The sequence below is a fragment of the Rattus norvegicus genome, chromosome 3 (genome assembly GCF_021556685.1).
Source record: "Rattus norvegicus strain SHRSP/BbbUtx chromosome 3, alternate assembly SHRSP_T2T, whole genome shotgun sequence".
NCBI classification, from domain to species: Eukaryota; Metazoa; Chordata; class Mammalia; order Rodentia; family Muridae; genus Rattus; species Rattus norvegicus.
The window spans coordinates 107,724,999-107,745,409 of NC_141536.1; the positions used below are offsets into that span (position 1 = coordinate 107,724,999).

The 20,411-nt window shown below is 42.0% G+C and overlaps 1 protein-coding gene across 6 annotated transcripts in view; it reads right to left on the bottom strand.

Annotated features, from left to right (window-relative positions):
* The window catches only part of Tp53bp1 (tumor protein p53 binding protein 1), a 73,357-nt gene that overhangs the window by 42,233 nt on the left and 10,713 nt on the right, over window positions 1-20,411 (bottom strand). For 4 of the 6 annotated variants that reach the window (NM_001371259.1, XM_087650927.1, XM_087650926.1 and 1 more), the window contains 6 exon segments: window positions 2,515-2,717; window positions 6,259-6,353; window positions 7,092-7,218; window positions 10,818-10,984; window positions 12,498-12,624; window positions 18,570-18,737. In NM_001371259.1, coding sequence (NP_001358188.1) covers window positions 2,515-2,717; window positions 6,259-6,353; window positions 7,092-7,218; window positions 10,818-10,984; window positions 12,498-12,624; window positions 18,570-18,737 — 887 coding nt within the window. 6 annotated transcript variants of the gene reach the window in all.

Sequence of the window (20,411 nt, forward strand, 5' to 3'; positions counted from 1 at the left end):
TCCTGACAAATGCTCCAGGAGATCATATTCATCTCAGAACAAGAAGGCCTAACCAGGGCTGGAGACATGGCTCAGCGGTTAAGAGCACTGACTGTTCTTCCAGAGGTCCTGAGTTCAAATCCCAGCAACCACATGGTGGTTCACAACCATCTGTAATGAGATCTGATGCCCTCTTCTGGTGTGTCTGAAGATAGTGACAGTGTACTCAGATACATAAAATAAATAAATCTTAAAAAAAAAAGGGGGGGTTGGGGATTTAGCTCAGCGGTAGAGCGCTTGCCTAGCGAGCGCAAGGCCCTGGGTTCAGTCCCCAGCCCCGAAAAAAAAAAAAAAAAAGAAGTCCTAACCACCACCTCAAAACCAGAGTTCTGCTGTTTCACTCTTAAGTATATATACTGGACTAACCTGCTGAAACTATAATCAAGCCCCCAGTTAAATGCTTTCTCTTATATTTGCATGGTCACGGTGTCTCTTCACAGCAGTAGAGCAATGACTAAGATAGAAGGTAAAGGCACTAGCTTGTCAACCCGAATAGCCAAGTTTGGTTCTCAGACCCACAAGGTAGAGAGAAACAATACATTCAAATTGTCCTCTGACTTCCACAGTGTATTAGACCACACATGTATGTGTAAACACACATACACCAAACAAACTAAACATAAAAGACATCAAAACAAGAAGGAGACATAATTCATTATCGCAAAAGTTCATGCCTAGCATGCAGAAAGCCCTGGATTCCAATCCTAGAATTAATAAGGCAACCCAAGGAGCTGGGCATAATGGTGCACAGTTGGTCAATACCTAGTGAGTCCTAGGGCAGTCAGAGCTACTCAGTGAGAGCTTATCTTAAAAACACTCAACGAAACTGTGTGATAGAAGAACACATTCCACCACTCAGGAGGTAGAGGCAGGATGACCACAAGTTCCATGTTATCCTCAGTTACTATGTGTGTGGTTAAAGCAGCATATCTGCTTCATTCACCCACAACACTGGTATGCTGACACATGCCTGTGAGCCTAACAGCTAGCAAACCAAGGCTGGAAGATGAAGAGTACAAGGCTAGCCTGGGTTACAAAGCAAGACTCTGTCTGCAAATCAACGAGTAAGAGCGGATGCTCAGCGGCTGAGGCTCTGCTCATCATGTCTGAGGCTCTGCTCATCATGTCTGAGGCTCTGGGCTCCTCCCCTAGCAGCACTTAAATAAATACACTGCTCAAGTCAATGAACACTGACTCGTAGGGAAGAGAAAACTTTTAAAAGATTACTATTATTAAAGAGAAACAGACATAAAATATTCAGAGGGGAAAAAAAGACTTTAAGAATTAAAAACAAAGGCACAGAAATCAGTAACTCAGAGGATGAGAATAGATGGTAACCCCCAACAACTGCACCTACACTTTCCGTAAGAGAATAAATCATCCTTACACAAGTCTGTGCATCAACCTTCTTGGCAGCATGATTCAGAGACAAAACAGGAGCAATAAATCCAATGTTCATCAACTGACAAACTAAAGAGGAGATGTCTTATACACAAAACAGTATCAGTTACAATAAAAGTCTGAAATTCTGCTCCATGCAGTAATGCGAATGAACCCTGAAATCATACTGCCATAGTCTGTTCAGCTGTCAACTTGACACAATCTAGAGACATCTTAGGGTTCAGAGTACAAACACTGGGACAAAGAGAAAATCCTGTGGGATTACAGTAACAAAAAAATAACTCACAGGACCCAAAGCAAGATCAGAGTGGCTTAATACTGTTTAATAGAAGCACCAGAAACTCCAAGTCAACAGCGAGCCTTTCAAACCTTTAAAGTATCCCCAATCATCTTTACCCCATGGCATTCAAACTATAAAATGAGGAAGAAGGTTTAAAAAAGGTTCTGAGAAAATGTCCCCAACGGGCACGAAGAACTGTATTAGTGATTTTCACCCTATAGATTGTGACCCCTTTGGGGGTCAAATGATCCTTTTGAAGGAGTCACATATCAGATATCCTATATATCAGATATATACAATGTAATTCATAACAGTAGCAAAATTACTGTTATGAAGTAGAAATGAAAATAATTTTATGGTTGGGGGTCACCACAACATGAGGTCCTGTACTTAAGGTTTGTGGCGTTAGAAAGGTTGGGAACCACTGGCCTACCTCCATCTGTACATGCAATGACATGCATGACATGCACACACGTGCACAGTAAAATACAATTCTTTCCTTTTTAGCTTTTTGGAGACAGGGTTTCTCTGTATAGCCCTAGCTGTCCTGTATAGATAGGTTGGTCCCGAACTCACAGAGTTCTGCCTCTGCCTCCCAAGTGCTAGGATTAAAGGCAAGTGCTGCCATTACCACCTGGCTTAGAATACTGTTTTGAAAGATTGGTCTAGATATATAGTTCTGTGGCAAATCACTTGCCTAGAATCTATGCATCCCTAAGTTCACATCCCTGACCCACCAAATAAGAAGGGAAGGAAAAGCAGCTGGAGATGGGAACTCTTCTTGCAAAACTCACATGAGAGAACTCGGGCTGGGACGGGATGGGAAGTGAGGCAGGAGTGAAAACTGGCGTGCTCCGAGACACTGGTGTGGACGCTTGCGGTGATACAGCAGGCTGAGATGGGAGAAGGGGTTTCTCTATGTCCACTGCTTCGTCATCCTGAAGCTTTTGGAAATGCTCCCCTCCTTCAGGTATCACTGACATATCCATGGGCTCATCTGGTTCCATGCAGAAAGAATGAATTATAAAATTAGCACTCACCAATATTACTCATGCTCCAATACCACTAACAGTAATTATGATACAGAAATTTCCATTCCTAAAACACAATGTCCTAATTTTCAAAAAAACTGAAATGATAGACAGTAGGTTGTGTCCTCCTAGTCCTACCCTGTGGGAGGAAGGGAACGTATGATTACATGCGTGTGCACACATGTGGCACTCAGAGGAGTTCCACTGTGGGCTCCAGGGAGCAAACTCAGGTTGCCAGGCTCTTCAGTCAAGCATTTTTAATCATGTCAGCAGCCCACATCTAATTTTAGAGATAGATTAAAATGGTTTTCCATATGAGATTACCCACCCCATCCATAAGAAATATAAATTATGTTTCCTCTAAACACTCCCAGATTATCCTAGCTCATTTTCACATCTTCTGTAGGATTAACCAAAACCATTTTTTCTCTGTGTTTCTGTATGTGGTAGGTGTGCATGTGTATGAATGTCTACATGTGTGTGGCTGCAGTGTGTGTATATGTGGGGTGATACCTATGGAAGCAAAAGGTTGATGTGGAGAATCTTCCTTGATGACTCACTCTTCCTAATATTGCTAGCCAGCGTGCTCCTCAGATCCCATGTTGGGCTTCTGAAGCTAGCTGTAGGAGCGGGCCACCATGCTCTCCTAGCATTTACATGGATCTAGGGATCCTAACAGCAGTCCTCCTGTTTACACAGTAAACACTTCAACTCTGAGCCATCTTGCAGCATTTAATGCCATCTAATTTAACTACGACGTACTTCTGCCCCAGACCTTGAAAGGCAATGAGCGTGCTCATCTCCCCAAGTTGGTTATCTAGGTCTGTATGAAGTCACTATGCCTGCAGTAAGAACTGCTAAGTGCAGAGACTGACACCAGTCAAAGACAGAGCACCAACACCAATCAACACCCACGTATCTCAGAACCAAGACACTAACCCTAACAAAACTGCTCAGGAGGAAACACACAGAAAACACTATCAGTGTTCCCGGGGCTGGGAGATGGCTCAGGGTTAAGAGTACAGGACACAGCTCTTTCAAAGGACCCAAATTCCATTCTCAGCACCCACATGGCAGCTCACAGCCATCTGCACCTCCAGTTCCAGGGGATCAATCCTATCTTGGCCTTAGAGGGCACAATGCATACAAGTAGTACATAAACACACAAGCAGGCAAAATACCCAATACACATATACATATACATGCGTGTATATGTATATTTATGAATGTATGTATGTATGTATGTATGTATGTATATTTCAAAACCACTGTTTCTGCATGACCTTAAAGCAACCAAGTCCATCCCCAGTGCCAGCCTAGGTAGCTATTTAATTCATCAGGCTTTTGACCCTTATTTTTACAATTTGATCCCAACCAAACCAGTCAAAAACTACTTACTCCATGTAGCTTTCCCAGTTTACACTCACATTACCAGCCGCCTACAATCCAAACTCCAGTGCCCACCCTGCTTGCCTGGCCTCACCCTCATATACCAGACTGATGAGATTTTAGGATCCAGTGCTACAAACTTTGATTTAGTTTAATAATGTAAGACAGATAGCAAAACAGATCTAAAACGAATTTGAGACTTCTCAAACAAGGGTGCACATGATTCAGGGTTACATGGGGAAAAAAAGACTAAATGAAATATATAATGATGCACTTTTTCATATGTACAGAAAATGCTCTGAAAAACACATCCAAATACTAACTGTAATTAAATCGAGACTATGACCTGAGGTACTTTTTATTTTCTTTACATTACTCTCTTATATAGTGAATATTGATTATAAACAAGGAAAAGAAAAAGCATTTTAATATAACTCTTTTTATGTTCACATTACAGAGCAGAATTAAGAAATTAAGCTAACAATCCAAGTAGAATTTTGTAGAATGAAACCCCGTCCTTCTGACTAGAGACGCCACTGATTGTGCATATGGCTAGAATGCTTTGGCCTCCACCACTCTCCAGCTGGCGACTACACTGAGCAGACATGAGCACAGAGAGTCTGAGGCTAGCCCTGAGAGTTAGTATGCCCAGGACTCAGTGCACAGACAGCACGCTGTCACAGGAGAGCATCCGACAAGCTAAGCAAATGCCTGAGTTCAGGTCCTAACTATACTACTAGCTGTGAAATGTGTGACTTCATTCCCTCATATGCAATGTGAGGATAAAACTCATGCCTTTCATCCCAGCGCTAAGGAGGCAGAGGCAAATGAATCTCTGAGTTCAGAGGCCAGCCTGGTCTACAGAGTAAGTTCCAGGACAGCCAGAGCTACACAGAGAAACACTGTCTCTCTAAAACAGACAGACAAACAGACAGGCAGACAGACAAAAAACTTAACTACTACTTAGGACTTTTGTGAGAATTCTCTGGGGGTGAAAAAAACAGAAAAAAAAAAACCTGAGCAAATGAAAAGCAGCTATGACAGCAGCTGGCATAAACAGGTGTATTTAAAAATAATGCAAAATTATGAAGTCTTATTGATGTATGAATAAAAAGGACAGTGCTACAAAGCTGGCACTCAGGAGGAGAGGGAAAGAATCTCTTACTCAAGGGCAACCCAGGACACATAGGCAGACCTCTGTCTCAAACACAAAACAAAACAGAGGAAAAAAGAAACTGATAGAATTTACAGGAAAAACTAGGAGAAGACATGTTTGAAAATACATAGACATTGAGAAATACACAGCCTAGGGATCTAGCTCTATGGATAGAATGCTTGCCCACCATGCTTGAAGCCCAAGATCAGATCCCCCACATCACATAAAGCCAGACACAGTGGCACACATCTACAATTGTGTGTTATACAATTATAATTGTATTACTATTATACTTAAATATTTATATACAGTAGCGGGAGAAATATATATTTATTTGCTTATTTATTCATAGAAGAGAGAGGTAGAAACTGGGGCATTCTCAGCCACACAGGAGAGCCTAGGATGCATGAGACCATGTCTTGGGGTATGGGGGATACTTAGTCCTCAGAAGACAAAGTTTAAGTTCAAATTTTTATCAGCTCCTTCAAGGCACCCTTAATTATTTTAATGATAACAAAAATAAAGAGCCTACGAAACAACTGCTGGCTTTCTCTCACTTAGAAACACGTTAGCATATATCTGGAATTTACCAGGTAATTAATAACAAATCTAGTACTTCCCCATACTAATTTACTTAGTTTCAATTTTAAAAACAAAAAATTTTCACCAGAGCATTTTTTTCTAAATTAAAATATAAGATCTATGCTTAAAAAGCAAACAGCAGGGGCTGGGGATTTAGCTCAGTGGTAGAGCGCTTACCTAGGAAGCACAAGGCCCTGGGTTCGGTCCCCAGCTCCGAAAAAAAAAAAAAGAACCAAAAAAAAAAAAAAAAAAAAAAAGCAAACAGCTAGAGCAGTTTACCCTAGGTACATGAGTCAAGGAAGCATGCATTAGGCAAGGTTGGAGAGCCCCGCACCGCTCCCGGGCTGGAATGAACAGACAGGCAGATGCCAACAGCTCACCTTTTCTCTGTCCTTGCTCTGTGGGACTGCTAGGAACGATAAAAGGGGTAGATCGGAAAGCATCAGGGGAAGGAGCAACAAGATCTGAGGAATTCCTTCATGTAAAGAGAGAATCACAGGTTATTTTTCTGCAGCCAAGGGCATGACTTCTCAACAAAAACATCCAACACACATACTTAACAGCATATACACTTCACAGCGTTTCTCCTGAACAGCAACCTGAGATTCAAACAGCTCTCAAACACTAGGTTTTTAAAAAGTAAGGACAAAGGGAATGAGTAGATACAAGATATAATGACTAAACAGGACATTCACAGTTCTGAGACATAAAAAAAAAAAAAAATTACCTCATTTTACATAGCATGAACAGTATGCACATTTTTATTTAAAAATAAAAACAAACGGGTTGGGGATTTAGCTCAGTGGTAGAGCGCTTGCCTAGGAAGTGCAAGGCCCTGGGTTCGGTACCCAGCTCCGAAAAAAAGAACCAAAAAAAAATAAAAAAATAAAAAATAAATAAATAAATAAATAAAAACAAACCCATTGCCCTAGCAAATCCATTCTCTCTTATATTAAGTGACGAAAAAAAAAATGCTAGAAAGGGGAAGGATAAACACTTGGTTCTCAAGCATCACATTTATAAACTGCAAGGCTTTGATTTTCTAGAGAAACCTTTAGCTTCCACCATAAAATCTCCAATGGGAAAATACACGTACATACTTTAAACAGTTCCTCTAAGTTCTCACTCCAAGGCCTGGATTCCAGTGTTTAGCTGTGACAGAAGCTCTGGTCTGAATGGTGACCTGGTTCTCCAGGCTCTCAGGCTTACTTACGTGGAAAGACTCTCCTGAACAAGGGGCTTCTGACCAGAGAGCTGCAGGAGCTGCAGGGTGGTAGCAGGTGTGGAAACCGGAGAGCACCCGCCTTCCTCCCTTGAAGGAGTAGAACAACCATCAGAAGCTAGTGGGGGAGAAAAGTTAGAGTTGTATTTACTTCTCAGACTGGCATCACTGCACGGGAGAACCTACTCAGCGCTGCAAATCAATACCCAGCCTGCCACACTTCGGGGAGAGGTCCTTTCTGTGGAAGCTCAGCTCAACAGGACATCACCAGGGCACAAATTTTGAGTCAACAGCAACCCCGTGCCCCATTTCAAGTTGGCTGGTTTGTTTTTCCGCTTTTCAAGACAGGGTTTCTCTGTGTCAACCTGGCTGCCCTGGACCTCAAACTGTAGACCAGGTTAGACTCCAACTCAGAGATCTACCCACCTCTACCTCGCCTCCCAAGGGCAGGGATTGAAGGTATGAAACACCACCACCCAGTCATTTCTATTAAATAAAGATTGGTTAAAAGAATTCCTTCATCCTTTCTACCACAGTCTAAGCTTAGAGAAGGTAATGGTTCAAAACACATCTGGGCATGTCTGTGCTCTCACCAAAGCTTATCAGACATTCTATTTCAAAAATAAGAAAAATAACCCTAACATTGGTTCCAAGAATTGGGGCCCAGCCAGTCATGAACCTGACTTTTGTATCACAGCCTCTGGAGCTGGTTTGTATGAGAAATGTAGAATCATTTGCAGATGCAGGATAAAGCCTTTAAAACACTGTGAGAAGCTATAAGGTGAGAGTCTCTAAGACCAGGTAGAAAAAGTGCACACAGTAGAAGCCTGGATCACAAAGCTTTAGAGTGAAAAAGGATCTATTAGAAATGGAGCCACTCGTGTTATATTTTAGAACTGCACTATCAACCACTCATGACATTCTACAACTGAACAGAGACCTCTCGTGATACACTCTACCCATGTCCTAAGAACTTGAGGCTGAATTCATAAGTAATGGACTGCCTGGATGTGGTGATGCACGCCTTTAACACCAGCATTTGAGAGGCAGAGGCAGGTAGATCTCTGTAAGTTCAAGGCCAGCCAGGACTACATAGTAAATTCCAGTACAGCCAGGGCTACGACGTTAACAATCTATCACTAAGGAAGTCACAAAAAGTAGTGAACTAATATGCTTGACAGAAGAAACTGCATGTCAGGAAACCACTCTGTTCACTGTTCTTATTCATATCAACAGTGGAAGAATAGAAAGCTATGAAAATGTGCAGTGAGTTTAAAGGTGTAAAAAGAGTGTATAGGGAACCTGTCTGTAATGTAATCACACCAATGAAGAGAAACCTCTTCTGTTCTTCAGTGGGACAACAGCTGGTAAGAAACCTGCTCACTCATTTGCAAGGAAAAGAGGCTAAACTGACAATGCCACCACATGGGTTCCCTGCTATAAAATGGCTGCCAAGGGAAGTGTTTCTCCAAGGGCACCCTCAAAGACAGAGAAGCCACTGCGACTGTGATCCAGGAGGGACAGGCTACATCTGTCAGAGCTGGCACAACTGGGAGATCATCCACACAGCCTTGTTTTCTGTAGGCATGAAAGATGTAAAATCAAGAGGGTCACTGAAGTTGGGGGCAGCAAAGTTTCAGAAAGCTGAGAGCAGGCAAAGTGTGGAGGGGTTAGCTCCCTGCAACAAGGCCCTTCAAGGTCACTGTCTGGAAGGTGACACTTAAGTCACAATGGAGAACCCAGGAACGTTCAGAGATGCCAAAACCATGGGAAATCTGCCAAGGGAAACTGCAGTGGAAGTAAACCCAAGACAGAGGTCATCTGTGCTGAAGGCATCAGGAGGGGAGGGCAGAGCACTCAAGGCTGCCGGAGCCCAGAGAACAAGACCACAAGTGACACATGGGCTACAGGTTTTGGTGCTTGCCCTGCTGGGTCAGGCTTGCTCTGCCTCCATCCCTTTCTCAATAGATAACCTGATTTCCAGCTCTAGAGGACCTCATAGTTAGGAAACATGGTCTCGGAAGACACTTTAAATGTTAGACATATTGGAGTTGTTTCCAACTATGGGGACTTTTCAAAGAACTAAATGCAGTTGCATTATGAGATGAGAATGAGATTTTAGGGGCGAGGGGTGAAATGTTATGATCTAAAGTGATGTGCTGGTGTCAAGCTGACAAAGGGTGGAGCTAACATGACTAATTCTGTCAGCTTGGCTGCTTTTGGAGTCACCATAGAAACATAGCACTTAGTGTCTATGAGGGTATTTCCAGAAAGGCTTAGCTGAGGATGAAACACCCTCACTGAATGCAGGCAGCAGCCCCCATGGGCTAGAATCCCAGGCTGAATAAAAGGAGAGGGGGCTGAGCAGCAGGGATACTGGGTGTCTCCTGAGCACTCAAGTTTCTCACAGCCTCCCTGATAGGAAGACGAGAACTCTCAGCCCATGGGACCTAAAAAAAAACCCTTTTTCTTTCTAAAGAAGTTAATCATGTCTTTATTATTATTTGTGTGTGTGTGTGTGTGTGTGTGTGTGTGTGTGTGTGCGTGTGCCTACAAAAGTTTACATCACTACATGCACACAGGAACCCATACAGTGAGACAAGAGAACTGGGGTTACAGATGGTTGTGAGCCACCACGTGCATGCTGGGACCTGAACCTCTGCAAGAACAGTGCGTGCTCTTAACCACTGAGCATCTCTCCCAGCCCCAAAACCTTCCTTCTTTAAGCTGTTTTTGTCAGATTTGCTGTTGTTGTTCTTGTTACAGCAGTGATAAAAGTAACGACTACAGAGAGGAAAAGCCAGAATCCTTATACCTCTGCTTGGCTGCTCTTCTTTCTTGTGAAGCTTCTATAAGAAAACAGCAAGCGAGCCTTTTATCCCAAGGTCTACCTAAGGTGAGGTAAAGCTCATGCCATGATGCAGATGGGAAGTCAAAACAATGCGCATGACACCTGATGGTATGAATGCAGCAATTTTCATGGTTAGAACTTGAGCCTCCTCAAAGGAGACAGAAACACTAAGTACTAATAATAAAATACATGAGCAGCCAAGTGACTCACATTATCAAGTTCCCCATGAATGGAGAATATCAGCCTAGACAGATTGAATATTAACTGTATCAGCCCCAGGTATAAAGAAATGCCTTAACTACACCCTGCTAGCTTTAGTGGATGTCCGCTAGTGTCTTACACACCAGGCACAGCACAGAATGCAAAAGGGCGCACCTACCTCCTCCCTGCTTTTCACTAAGCGTCAAGCTTTCTGAGACTGTGGAGTAGGGGAAAAGACTACAGGGGTGTGAACAAATCCATTCTACACATCTACGCTTTGTGTCCTTCATCCTAGGCCTTAATTTACCTGTTATGTCATCTAATAGATAAGTTAACTATTACCCAAATGAGTAAGAAAAGTCACAGTACACAGGACAGAAGGAGAAATGGCAGCTCTGTCCGTAATACTGAGCTTTACTAGATGCACTCCTATTTTCCCTCAACTTCCAAAAGGGTGAAAGCTATTCAAAGTGCTGACTAGTAAGCATTCTCTGACAGCCCCCATCACTGACTAGCTAAGAATATATTTTTCTTCCATATCATTAGCTATTCCATATCATAGCTATTCTAAAAAGTACTTTTTAACTTAAACAGTAGCCTCAGAACTAAAATAAAAATGTAGAACAAGTGAGAAGAGGAGATGTGGAAATAATCAACCTTCCTACCTGTTTTACTGCTCTGGTCAAACAAGTCTTCCTGAGTTGAGGAAACCTCAGGCTCTGATGACACCTGAACCTGCAGCCCCCCTTCCAGCAGCTCTTGGGCAGGTACCTGCTCCTTTGTTTCCACAGCAGCAACAGAAACTTGAGGACTGGAAGGCAGGTCTTCAGACCTAGGAGATTCAGTTCAACGATGATAAAGATTGCTAAATTCAAATGTTTCCCTCTTTCAACAAAAAGCTTCTAACAATTTCAAAAATTCTAATAGCCTAATTTACATAACCTACTAAAATAATACTGCAAAGTCCTCAGGCATTTCAAAGCCTGTCTCCCTCATCCCCACAGCCAGACCTCTTTTCAGTTTGCTGTCTGTTGAACACTTCTAACAAGTGATTAAGAATTGCTACCTAAGGGGTTGGGGATTTAGCTCAGTGGTAGAGCGCTTGGCTAGCAAGCGAAAGGCCCTGGGTTCGGTCCCCAGCTCCGAAAAAAAAAAAAAAAAGAAAAAAGAAAAAAAGAAAAAAAAAAAAGAATTGCTACCTAAGTCTTTATACAGACTTATTGTGACTTTTCACTGGTGTCTGCTGGCCTTTTCCAGGACTCTTTTATACACACTGCTCAACCAGGTTAACACTCACATTCTTGACCCCTGCCTAGAGACTTTTACTTACTCTAATATTCTCAAGGAAAATGGAAAAAGCAAGACTAACAGGAAAGCCAGGCAAGTGGCCTATACCTATAATCTCAGTTTCAAAAGCTGAGGTGGAAAGATGGTAAATCAAGGTCAATCTGGGCTACATACTAAGTCCGAAGAATGCCAAGATTACAAAGTGAGATGCTATTTAAATAACAACAACAACAATAATAATAATAATAGCATAAAAATTAAGCTGAAATCAAGACTTTGTAAAGAAAAGTCTTAAAGAAATGGATCATGGTGGGACACAAACCTCCAATCCTACCACTAAGAAAATTGAGGCATGAAGAAAGCCAGCCTGGGTCACATGGCAAAGCACTGTCTCAATAAAAAATAAAAAGCCTAAAAGCCATGACGATCACTGTTGCTGAGGACCCCAAGTCCAACGTCTACTGAAGAAAATAATGAAAGGATACTGAATGTTCATCTCCCCTCAAAGTGAGAACATCCCAGTTTTCCTCTGCTACTCGACAGTCAATACAGTCTGGGATACAAAAACTACCACAGACCAAGCAGAGTGGACTTCCCCATTCCTACCAAACTAAGATCCAGAAACACTTGGAAAATACCTGCATACCATAAGTTAGCAGAAGGGTTACTTAATAATCCAGAGCAATGTGGGTACTCAAGAATAGAAGCAGGTTTTCCAATATAACGGTCTTCTACATCTTTATTAGCCTCAGAGAAGCAAAACAATCTCCTAGACAGTGACCCATTACCTAGACAGATGTCAGTCAAAGACTAAGGATTACAGTCATAGAAGCAATAACGCTCCTTAGTAACAGGCCAGAATTAAGAGCGGAGCGCACACACAGTGAGGCTGCATAAGCAACCCAAGTGTATTCCTATTACACAAAACAAAAGGCCAGTATCTGTAAAATGTGAGAGGGGGAATCAGCAATTTCTAATACTGTCTCCATAGCCAAAATGAAATTCCTATAGCCCCACAGTAAAATTCCACAGACACTTTTAGAGCATGCATAACTAACCTTACAAGTGGTAGATTTTGTTCTTCTACCACATGGGAGCCTTTGCTGGGCTGCACTGTAACAGGGATGTCTTTGCTGGGTTCTATTATAGAGATGGCGTCAGTGGACTGTTCTTCACATTTAATTGCTTAAAATATAAGGGGGAGAAAAAACACATTAAGCAGATATTAAGTCTTCAAAGTATCAGAGGCAGCCCAACTAATTCTCAAAAGGCAAAAACTATTAACAGAAATTAGTCTAATTTTGAAACATCAAGAGTTCTATTATAGAGGGACAACACCCACACTGGACACCATACGCTACCAAATAAAACCCCCAGTCCCAAGAGTAGGTGCCACCTTTTGAGTTGTTGGTTAATGGGTCCACAGGCCTCTCAAGCATTACAGACTACTACCACGGCTATCAGCTGCCCTCCAGTGTTTGAGGATAAGACCCTATGGCCTACATACCTGAGTCATAGAACATGGAGAAATCTAGCTAATACTCAACTAGAAGCTTCATCCCTACAGCTAGTATTCACAGAGCTATAAGGTGCTAAGCATGCTACTAGAAAAGAAAAAGTGGTCATCAGTCCCGCTTAGCCAAGATCCTTTGGTTACACAACCAGCCTGGAAAGTTATGCCGGATGGTGCAGTAACAGCACAGATGGTACAGGAGTAAATTCAACAATTACTTCTTTCTTTACAAAATGGATTCAAGGCCTGTTTCATGGGATAAAACCAATACCTGACACGGTCATGACCCAAGAACCTGATGCTAGTTAGGTTATGGGCCACAGGGGAAAACCTACTGTCACTCTGCTGAATGGACACGGCAATAGCAGGACTCCTCCTGACATATGGCTATCCCAACACATCAATGCATCACTCAGTCCTCATCAAGACTGCTGCTTCCTGGGGTTGGGGATTTAGCTCAGTGGTAGAGCACTTGCCTAGTAAGCGCAAAGCCCTGGGTTCGGTCCCCAGCTCCGAAAAAGAATAAAAACAAAAAACAAAAAACTGCTGCTTCCTGAAATAGATGGCAATTAACGACTGGTCAGCTTGCACAGAATCAGCAGCTTTGGAATGCTCAGAACTAAATGGGGTGTGTATTTCACATCTCTGTCCTCAAGGTTCAGGAATCCATACAAAGGGGGGAGGGGTGTTTAAAAAAAAAAAGTAAGAACCAAACGTGGCATATAACTTCACAGAAACAGTGTTTTCCAAAAGCAACAGGGCAAACACATACATGAACTCATAGGGACTGTGAAAGTATACACAGGATCAAACCAGACAGAAATCTTAGCATGGAGGGAGAAAGGTGGGTATGAAGTTCTATTCCTAGGTAAGGAGCTATAGACATATGATTGCTACTGGGAGAGGAGGTCACTTTTCTTTAGTCCCATGACAGCTAATATATAACATACATTCCAGGGAAGGCCATATGCCCAGGAAGAGTCAGCTATCACAAAGGGGATTACATGGGGTTTTGTTTTATTTAAGAGGGAGGGATCATTAAAAGTCTCCCAACCAAAAAGAGCCCAGGTCCAGATGGGTTCAGTGCAAAATTCTATCAGGTCTTCATAGAAGACCTCATACCAATACTATCCAAACTATTCCACAAAATTGAAACAGACGGAGCACTACCGAATTCCTTCTATGAAGTCACAATTACTCTTATACCTAAACCACACAAAGACCCAACAAAGAAAGAGAACTTCAGACCAATTTCCCTTATGAATATCGATGCAAAAATACTCAATAAAATTCTGGCAAACCGAATCCAAGAGCACATCAAAACAATCATCCATCATGATCAAGTAGGCTTCATCCCAGGTATGCAGGGATGGTTTAATACATGGAAAACCATCAACGTGATCCACTATATAAACAAACTGAAAGATAAAAACCACATGATCATTTTATTAGCTGCTGAGAAAGCATTTGACAAAGTTCAACACCCCTTCATGATAAAAGTCCTGGAAAGAACAGGAATTCAAGGCCCATACCTAAACATAGTAAAAGCCATATACAGCAAACCAGTAGCTAACATCAAACTAAATGGAGAGAAACTTGAAGCAATCACACTAAAATCAGGGACTAGACAAGGCTGCTCACTCTCTCCCTACTTATTCAATATAGTTCTTGAAGTTCTAGCCAGAGCAATCAGACAACAAAAGGAGATCAAAGGGATACAGATTGGAAAGAAAGAAGTCAAAATATCACTATTTGCAGATGATATGATAGTATATTTAAGTGATCCCAAAAGTTCCACCAGAGAACTACTAAACCCGATAAACACCCTCAGCAAAGAGGCTGGGTATAGAATTAATTCAAATAAATCAGTAGCCTTCCTCTACACAAAAGAGAAACAAGCTGAGAAAGAAATTAGGGAAAGGACACCCGTCATAATAGTCCAAAATAATATAAAATACCTCGGTGTGACTTTAACCAAGCAAGTGAAAGATCAGTATGATAAGAACTTCAAGGCTCTGAAGAAAGAAACTGAAGAAGACCTCAGAAGATGGAAAGATCTCCCATGCTCATGGATTGGCAGGATTAATGTGGTAAAAATGGCCATTTTACCAAAAGCAACCTACAGATTCAATGCAATCCCCATCAAAATTCCAATCCAATTCTTCATAGAGTTAGACAGAACAATTTGCAAATTTATCTGGAATAACAAAAAACCAGGATACCTAAAACTATCCTCAACAATAAAAGGACTTCCGGGAGAATCACTATCCCTGAACTCAAGCAGTATTACAGAGCAATAGTGATAAAAACTGTATGGTATTGATACAGAGACAGGCAGATAGACCAGTGGAATAGAATTGAAGACCCAGAAATGAACCCACACACCTATGGTCACTTGATTTTTGACAAAGCAGCCAAAACCATCCAATGGAAATAAGATAGCATTTTCAACAAATGGTGCTGGTTCAACTGGAGGTCAGCATGTAGAAGATTGCAGATCGATCCATTCTTATCACCCTGTACAAAGCTTAAGTCCAAGTGGATCAAGGACCTCCACATCAAACCAGACACACTCAAACTAATAGAAGAAAAACTAGGGAAGCATCTGGAACACATGGGCACTGGAAAAAATTTCTTGAACAAAACACCAATGGCTTATGCTCTAAGATCAAGAATCAACAAATGGGATCTCATAAAGCTACAAAGCTTCTGTAAGGCAAAGGACACTGTCGTTAGGACAAAATGGCAACCAACAGATTGGGAAAAGATCTTTACCAATCCTACAACTGATAGAGGGCTTATATCCAAAATATACAAAGAACTCAAGAAGTTAGACCGCAGGGAGACAAATAACCCTATTAAAAAATGGGGTTCAGAGCTAAACAAAGAATTCACAGCTGAGGAATGCCGAATGGCTGAGAAGCACCTAAAGGAATGTTCAACATCTTTAATCATAAGGGAAATGCAAATCAAAACAACCCAGAGATTTCACCTCACACCAGTGAGAATGGCTAAAATCAAAAACTCCGGCAAAAGCAGATGCTGGCGAGGATGTAGAGAAAGAGGAACACTCCTCCATTGTTGGTGGGATTGCAGACTGGTACAACCATTCTGGAAATCAGTCTGGAGGTTCCTCAGAAAATTGGACATTGCACTACCTGAGGACCCAGCTATACCTCTCTTGGGCATATACCCAAAAGGTGCCCCAACATATAACAAAGACACGTGCTCCACTATGTTCATAGCAGCCTTATTTATAATAGCCAGAAGCTGGAAAGAACCCAGATGCCCTTCAACAGAGGAATGGATACAGAAAATGTGGTAAATCTACACAATGGAATACTACTCAGCTATCAAAAACAATGACTTTAGGAAATTCAAGGCAAATGGATAGAACTGGAAAATATCATCCTGAGTGAGGTAACCCAATCACAGAAAAACACACAAGGTATGCACTCATTGATAAGTGGCTATTAGCCCAAATGCTCGAATTACCCTAGATGCACAGAACACATGAAACTCAAGAAGGATGGCCAAAATGCGGATGCTTCACTCCTTCTTTAAAAGGGGAACAAGAATACCCTTGGGAGGGGATAGGGAGGCAAAGTTTAGAACAGAGACTGAAGGAACGCCCATTCAGAGCCTGCCACACATGTGGCCCACACATATACAGCCACCAAACTAGATAAGATGGATGAAGCAAAGAAGTGCAGGCTGACAGGAACCAGATGTAGATCTCTCCTGAGAGACACAGCCAGAATTTGGCAAATACATAGGTGAATGCCAGCAGCAAACCACGGAACTGAGAACGGGACCCCTGTTGAAGGAATCAGAGAAAGGACTGAAAGAGCTTGAAGGGGCTTGAGACCCCATATGAACAACAATGTCAACCAACCAGAGTTTCCAGGGACTAAGCCACTACCCAAAGACTATACATGGACTGACCCTGGGCTCCAACTGCATAGGTAGCAATGAATAGCCTAGTAAGGGCACCAGTGGAAGGGGAAGCCCTCGGTCCTGCCAAGGCTGGACCCCCAGTGAACGGGATTCTTGGGGGAGGGCAGTAATGGGTAGAGGACTGGGAGGGGAACACCCATATAGAATGGGAGGGGGAGGGGTTAGGGGATGTTGGCATGGAAACCGGGAAAGGGAGTAACATTTGAAATGTAAATAAGGAATACCCAATTTAATAAAGACGGAAAAAAATAAAAAATAAAAAGAAGAGGGGGGGCTGGGGATTTAGCTCAGTGGTAGAGCGCTTACCTAGGAAGGGCAAGGCCCTGGGTTCGGTCCCCAGCTCCAAAAAAAAAGAACCCCAAAAAAAAAAAAAAAAAAAGAGGGAGGGAGGGAGAGAAGGACAGAATATAAAATTGGGGGCCAGGATACAACCTGGAAGGAGTTAAGTAGGAAAAAAAAAATCAAAAAATATTGTATGGAATTGTCAAAGAATAAATAAAAACATTACTTAAGTAAATATATCTACACATACATGGAGAGAAATGTAGATAAAGATAGACAGACAGACCAGTAGACAGACAGACAGACAGACAGACACACACACACACACACACACACACACACACACACACACGCCCCAGAGAAATGTTTCAGAGGTTAAGAGGGCTTGCTGCTCTTTCAGAGGATCAACATTCAATTCCCAGTGCCCATATTTGTAGCTTACAACCACCTGTAAGTCAGACTCTAGATCTGACCCTTTTGGCCTCACAGACACCATTTATATATATTTAATCTTAAAAATATACAGGTACTGGGGCTGGGTTGGGCTCAGTGGTTGAGAGCATGGCTGTTCTTCCAGAGGACACAGGTTCAATTCCTAGCAGACACATGGCAGCTTACAACTGTTTATATCCCCAGTTCCAGGGGATCCATCACCCTCACACAAATGTACATGCAGGAAAACCACCAATGCAAATAAAATAAATATATCATTAAAAAGAAAAATAAAAACCTTTAAAAGAAATGTATCTACCCAAAAAGACAGTAATCAGTGACCAACTTAGAAAAAATATCAATCTGCAAACCACCACTTAACAAGTACTTACTGCTTACTCTTCAAACTTAGGATACACTAATTTGGATAGCTTTAAAACTTATTGGGAAGCCAATCATGGTGGTGCACACCTTTAATCTCGCACTTCAGAGGCAGAGGCAATCCCAGAGTTCAAGGTGACTCTGATCTACAAAGTAAATTCCAGGACAGCCAGGGCTACACAGAGAACCACTGTCTTGAGAAAGCCCCCAAAAAGAGAGAGACCTAGCACAGCAGTTAAGAGCACTTCTTGCTCTGGCAAAGGATCCAGGTTTCATTCCCAGCACCCACAACGGTGGCTCACATCTCTACTACAGTCCCCCTTCTGACCTCTGCAGGCACCAGACAAACATGTTGAACTCATAAATACATAAAATCAAAACGGTTATATAAATAAAATAAAATAAAAAATATTTTCTAAGCTTGAAGAGGAAGCTGGTAAATATGAGTTGCAAGGTGAGACTCAAACAAACAAAAACAACAACAAAAGAAAAAACACCTTAGAAGGAAACAAAGAAAAGAAACGGGTCCTAGAGGGCGAGAAAAGGCTTATAATCAACTGCACACCTTTCCCATCAGTATTTGCATCCACATCCGATAGCTGGGTAGAACCCGAGTTAGTGGTCACCAACTGCAGATGCTCTTGTTTGACATCATATGGCACTGTATGCTCTTCAACATCCTGGCTCTGGGACAATTCCAGAACTCCAAAGCCCAACTGGGATGAAGCAGAATCTAGGAACAAAACTCCAGAAATTAGTTATCACCCACAACATTACCAATGTGCAAGCAGCTGTTTTATCTAGAGGATCATATTTAAAACGGTCTTTTGGGGTTGGGGATTTAGCTCAGTGGTAGAGCACTTGCCTAGCAAGCGCAAGGCCCTAGGTTCGGTCCTCAGCTCCAGAAAAAAAAAAAAAAAAAAAAAGACAAAACAGTCTTTTTGCATTCTGTGTATTTGTCTATGAGTACACACAGACATGACAGCTCAAGTGTGGTCAGAGGTCAGCCTGTAGAAGTCAGTTCTCTCCTTCCACAGTGTGGATTCCAGACACAAAACTCAGGCCATCAGGCTTAGCTTAGCTGGCAAATACTCTTACCTGCTAAGCCATCTTGCCAGCTCCAAGGATCACATTAAATGCATCATATCAAAGCCTTGGCACACATAATTTTTCCAAAACAAGACACATTAAGGGATTGAGCATGGGAAAAGGAAAAAATATCAACAATAAAACTATTAGACTGGGTGTGGTAGCACACTCTCATATGGTCTGAAAAGAAACCAGAGTGTTGGTGGTGCATCCTTAGAATACCAGCACTAGGAAGGTAAAAGCAGGGAGATCAAAAGTTCTGGCCCATCCTTCGCTACATAGAAGATTCAAGGCCGTCCTGGACTATGTAAGACCCTGCTATAAATAAATAAATACTGGAATATGGGGGAGGGACCCACTAGAAGACCCAGAAGGTGAAAGTTCCTACTGTCAAGTCTGGCATGACAACCTGAGTCTGACTCCCTAAAATCCACGCGGTAGAAGAGAACCAACTCCCACAAGTTGGTTCTGACTACAAATACATCATTAAATTAATAAAATGTAACTTTTAAAAGGGGAGGTACATAACAAAGCAAAAACTTAGATATAAAAGCCTTATAAACACTTAATATGGTAAGCTATGTCAATAATCTGTATACACACAAAAACCACACCCAAAGGTACTCAGAAACATACCCAAAAAGGAGAAAGAAACGAAATGTAGAATGGAGCTGAAAATGAGTAATGTAACGATTCACTTGTGTGTTTCTTGGTTTTGAGAGGTCATACTATATAGCCTGACCTTGAACTTGTAATCCTCCCTGAGAGCGACAACTCTAGGCATATATCACCATGCCAGCTTATGTTATGTTTGGAGCCTTTAATATTAGTTTCCCAAAAGGCATGAATTGAAAGCTTAGCCACCGTCTGTGGTGCCATTATGAAGTGGTGGAACCTTTTATATTGTTTTCATTTTGACAGGGTCTCTCTCTGTAGCCCAGGCTGGCTTCAAATGCAACTGTCTTGATTCCTAGCTGCTAATATCATAGCTGAGTACCACACCAAGCAGTGGACCCTTTAAAAGAAGGCCTAGAGGCTAGAGAGATGGCTTAGTGGTTAAGAGCACTGACTACTTTTCCAGAGGTCCTGAGTTCAATTCTCAGCAACCACATAGAAAATAGTAAGGTTTTACAACATTTCTCCCGGTGTTTAAACACACCCGCATACATTGTTCTAGGATCTTTATTGAAACAGTAGACAAGTGGGCTTTGTTTGCATAAATTGTGTCGAACAGTAGAGGTAATATTGGACATTTCTGATTTCCTGACTCTTAGAGATGCAGAGTTCCTGCATTACTATGATATTTACTGTAGGCTTC